The following is a 2263-nucleotide window of genomic DNA, read 5'->3' as shown; positions in this document are numbered from 1 at the left end:
GTCTTCGCATGAAACCAGTAACCGATAACATCGTCGTTTTAAAAGCATAGACTCATTGAACTGACATTTTTAAGCCCATTCGTACCGGTTGATCCATCCGTAGTTCCTACGAGCAAGCATACCGTTCTTGCTGTTTGGAGCAAAGCTTCAATCATTTAATACGATAGTTGTGATAGACAGGTAGGTCTCTTGCTTGGGTCTTTGGAACCGGAGTTAAATCAAACGAAGCGCAAAGGCACCACAAAGACAAAAGGTGGATTGCATACACCGAAACAGAAAGGGTGGTGTTTGTTAAACAATCTAGAGAGTAAGTATGGGATAGGCAGTGATCAACATTCGTGTCTTTGACCAATGACGTCTCAGTACTATAGTTGTAATCGGCAATGAATAATCAGATGTTTTTTGTTGAGGCAGAGGATACTTTTGTCAAAGAATACATCCAGAGTGCAACCTCAGGTGAATGAACCATGTTATGCATACCGAATTGTTTTCTGTGCCTTATTGGAAGCGGTGAAAACCTAGAGGTGGACTGAAATGGACATGGAACGCTCGTGTGCTGTTGATGCTGTTTGTAATCCAGAGTGTGGTCCACGTGACCCTCCCTGTGCTTGAGTGGGAACACTGAAAGATATAGCGGCTAGCCGTGAGTGGTGTTCATGCTGTCAAATTCTATCCAGCTGGCCTGACTGAATGTCAAATGTTTAGGCATCTCAGAGTTTTGTGGTTGGCTAGCTCATGTGTCCTCTCTGTATCCTGCTTTTTTCCTTTCCATTATATATAAAATGGCGTTGTTTTGACACCAGTGTCCACAACTGGTGTTGTTGTCAACGATGATGATGATGAATCAATCATTAAACTGATGGTGTAACGGTGATACTAGTGATGGAGGGCATGCGAGTAGTATGTTTTCTCGTAAGTCCGCCTTGGGTCTCTTGAAAAGTGAGGTCTATTACGGAATATGTGGAGTCGCATTTGCTTGCATCTGAGCAACAGTGAATGAATATCCAGGGAAGTTCAGCAAGATGCGTTCAAGGAGAACATGGATATTCAATTTTGTAAACAAGATGCATATGAGAGTTTTGCTCCCTGTCCAATAGTCTGTAACTATTCAGTCAGCATTTTCTGATAAATATCTCCGCAGCGAAGGTCGTCTTCTTTTCCAATAGTACCGTTGACCAACAACTCTGTGTCTCATCAGAGCCGGGTAATTGTATGACAAACTAGTGACTATCTTGGAAGACGGGAAACCGATTTAACTTACGTATCAGCGAACTGGGCGGAAAACATCTGACGGGATGCTGGGAAAGATATAAAATGAGGCATAGCAGCGACTGCCAGATCATCCTTGAAGCGAAAAGAATCAAAGTTCACTGAAACATACAAGCAGTGGGTAAATATTCAGAGCAACACATGTTGAGGTATAGATGAGAAACGTTGAATATGGTAGAGAAATAAGGAAGGTACTGATATGCACCAGCTGGTTTGTTCTCCAGACACAATACAGCATCTGAGTTTCCCAAACCAAATTATTTGGCCTCAAAAAACGATTTCAATTGGCTGTTTGCAATAGTACAAATTTGTCGATTGAAATTCTCAGCTCTTACGATATCCATTTGCGGTTGCTGTACAATTAATCTTCGGTTACCCTTATGAATTAGCCGTGTGATGACAGTCGAACTAGTTGAAAAATTTCCGCACATATCCAGCAGAGACCAGATTTAGTGGGTATCAAAACCTGAATCATTTTCAAGGATAGAATCATCACCCGTATAGCACTTCAAAAGAGGATTCTATAGAAGAGCGACATCTTGGATTACTTCAAACACTGGATTTTCTTCAGAAAGCCCTTTTTTTTAAAAGATTACTGGAACGCAGGCAGACTTGCCGGAAGTCGCGTCATTATCAAAGAGCGGAAGTATGAACCAGAGTTAACAGTATGGAACAATAATATTTGTATTCCGATTGTAGGCATAATGTAAACACACAAATAATTACTGATCACAACCTATCTTCATAGAGAAATTCTTGGTTCATCAGTGGTCATGGCTCAATAGGTGGTAGATTGGTCACTCTGTCACAGTATCGTGACGTAACTGCAGGCTGATTCAAATGTTGAAAATCAGCACGTCAATCCAAAACAATTTCCTCGAGTTTCCACGAACAGAAAGTTTGATAAACCGGAGGAAATTGTAGCAAGGCGACCCTCTATATGCTGGGCGCTGCCATTTTTTCTCTCTGGTCTTCAAATCCATTTTCATTTCTG

The 2263-nt window shown here is 41.4% G+C and overlaps 2 protein-coding genes across 2 annotated transcripts in view; one reads left to right on the top strand and one right to left on the bottom strand.

Annotated features, from left to right (window-relative positions):
- Window positions 1-1343, bottom strand: part of T265_01728 (hypothetical protein) — a gene marked incomplete at both ends in the record, with an annotated part of 11336 nt that extends 9993 nt beyond the window's left edge. Inside the window, 2 exons of the mRNA XM_009165818.1 lie at window positions 954-1098; window positions 1262-1343. Coding sequence (XP_009164082.1) covers window positions 954-1098; window positions 1262-1343 — 227 coding nt within the window. The remainder of the gene's footprint in view (window positions 1-953; window positions 1099-1261) is intronic.
- The window catches only part of T265_01729 (hypothetical protein), a gene marked incomplete at both ends in the record, with an annotated part of 31031 nt that overhangs the window by 20686 nt on the left and 8082 nt on the right, over window positions 1-2263 (top strand). The window lies entirely within an intron of this gene.

Source organism: Opisthorchis viverrini (genome assembly GCF_000715545.1).
Source record: "Opisthorchis viverrini unplaced genomic scaffold opera_v5_19, whole genome shotgun sequence".
NCBI classification, from domain to species: domain Eukaryota; kingdom Metazoa; phylum Platyhelminthes; class Trematoda; order Opisthorchiida; family Opisthorchiidae; genus Opisthorchis; species Opisthorchis viverrini.
Note: the sequence above shows the minus strand (reverse complement) of the source record. Positions and strands in the feature narration are given on the sequence as shown.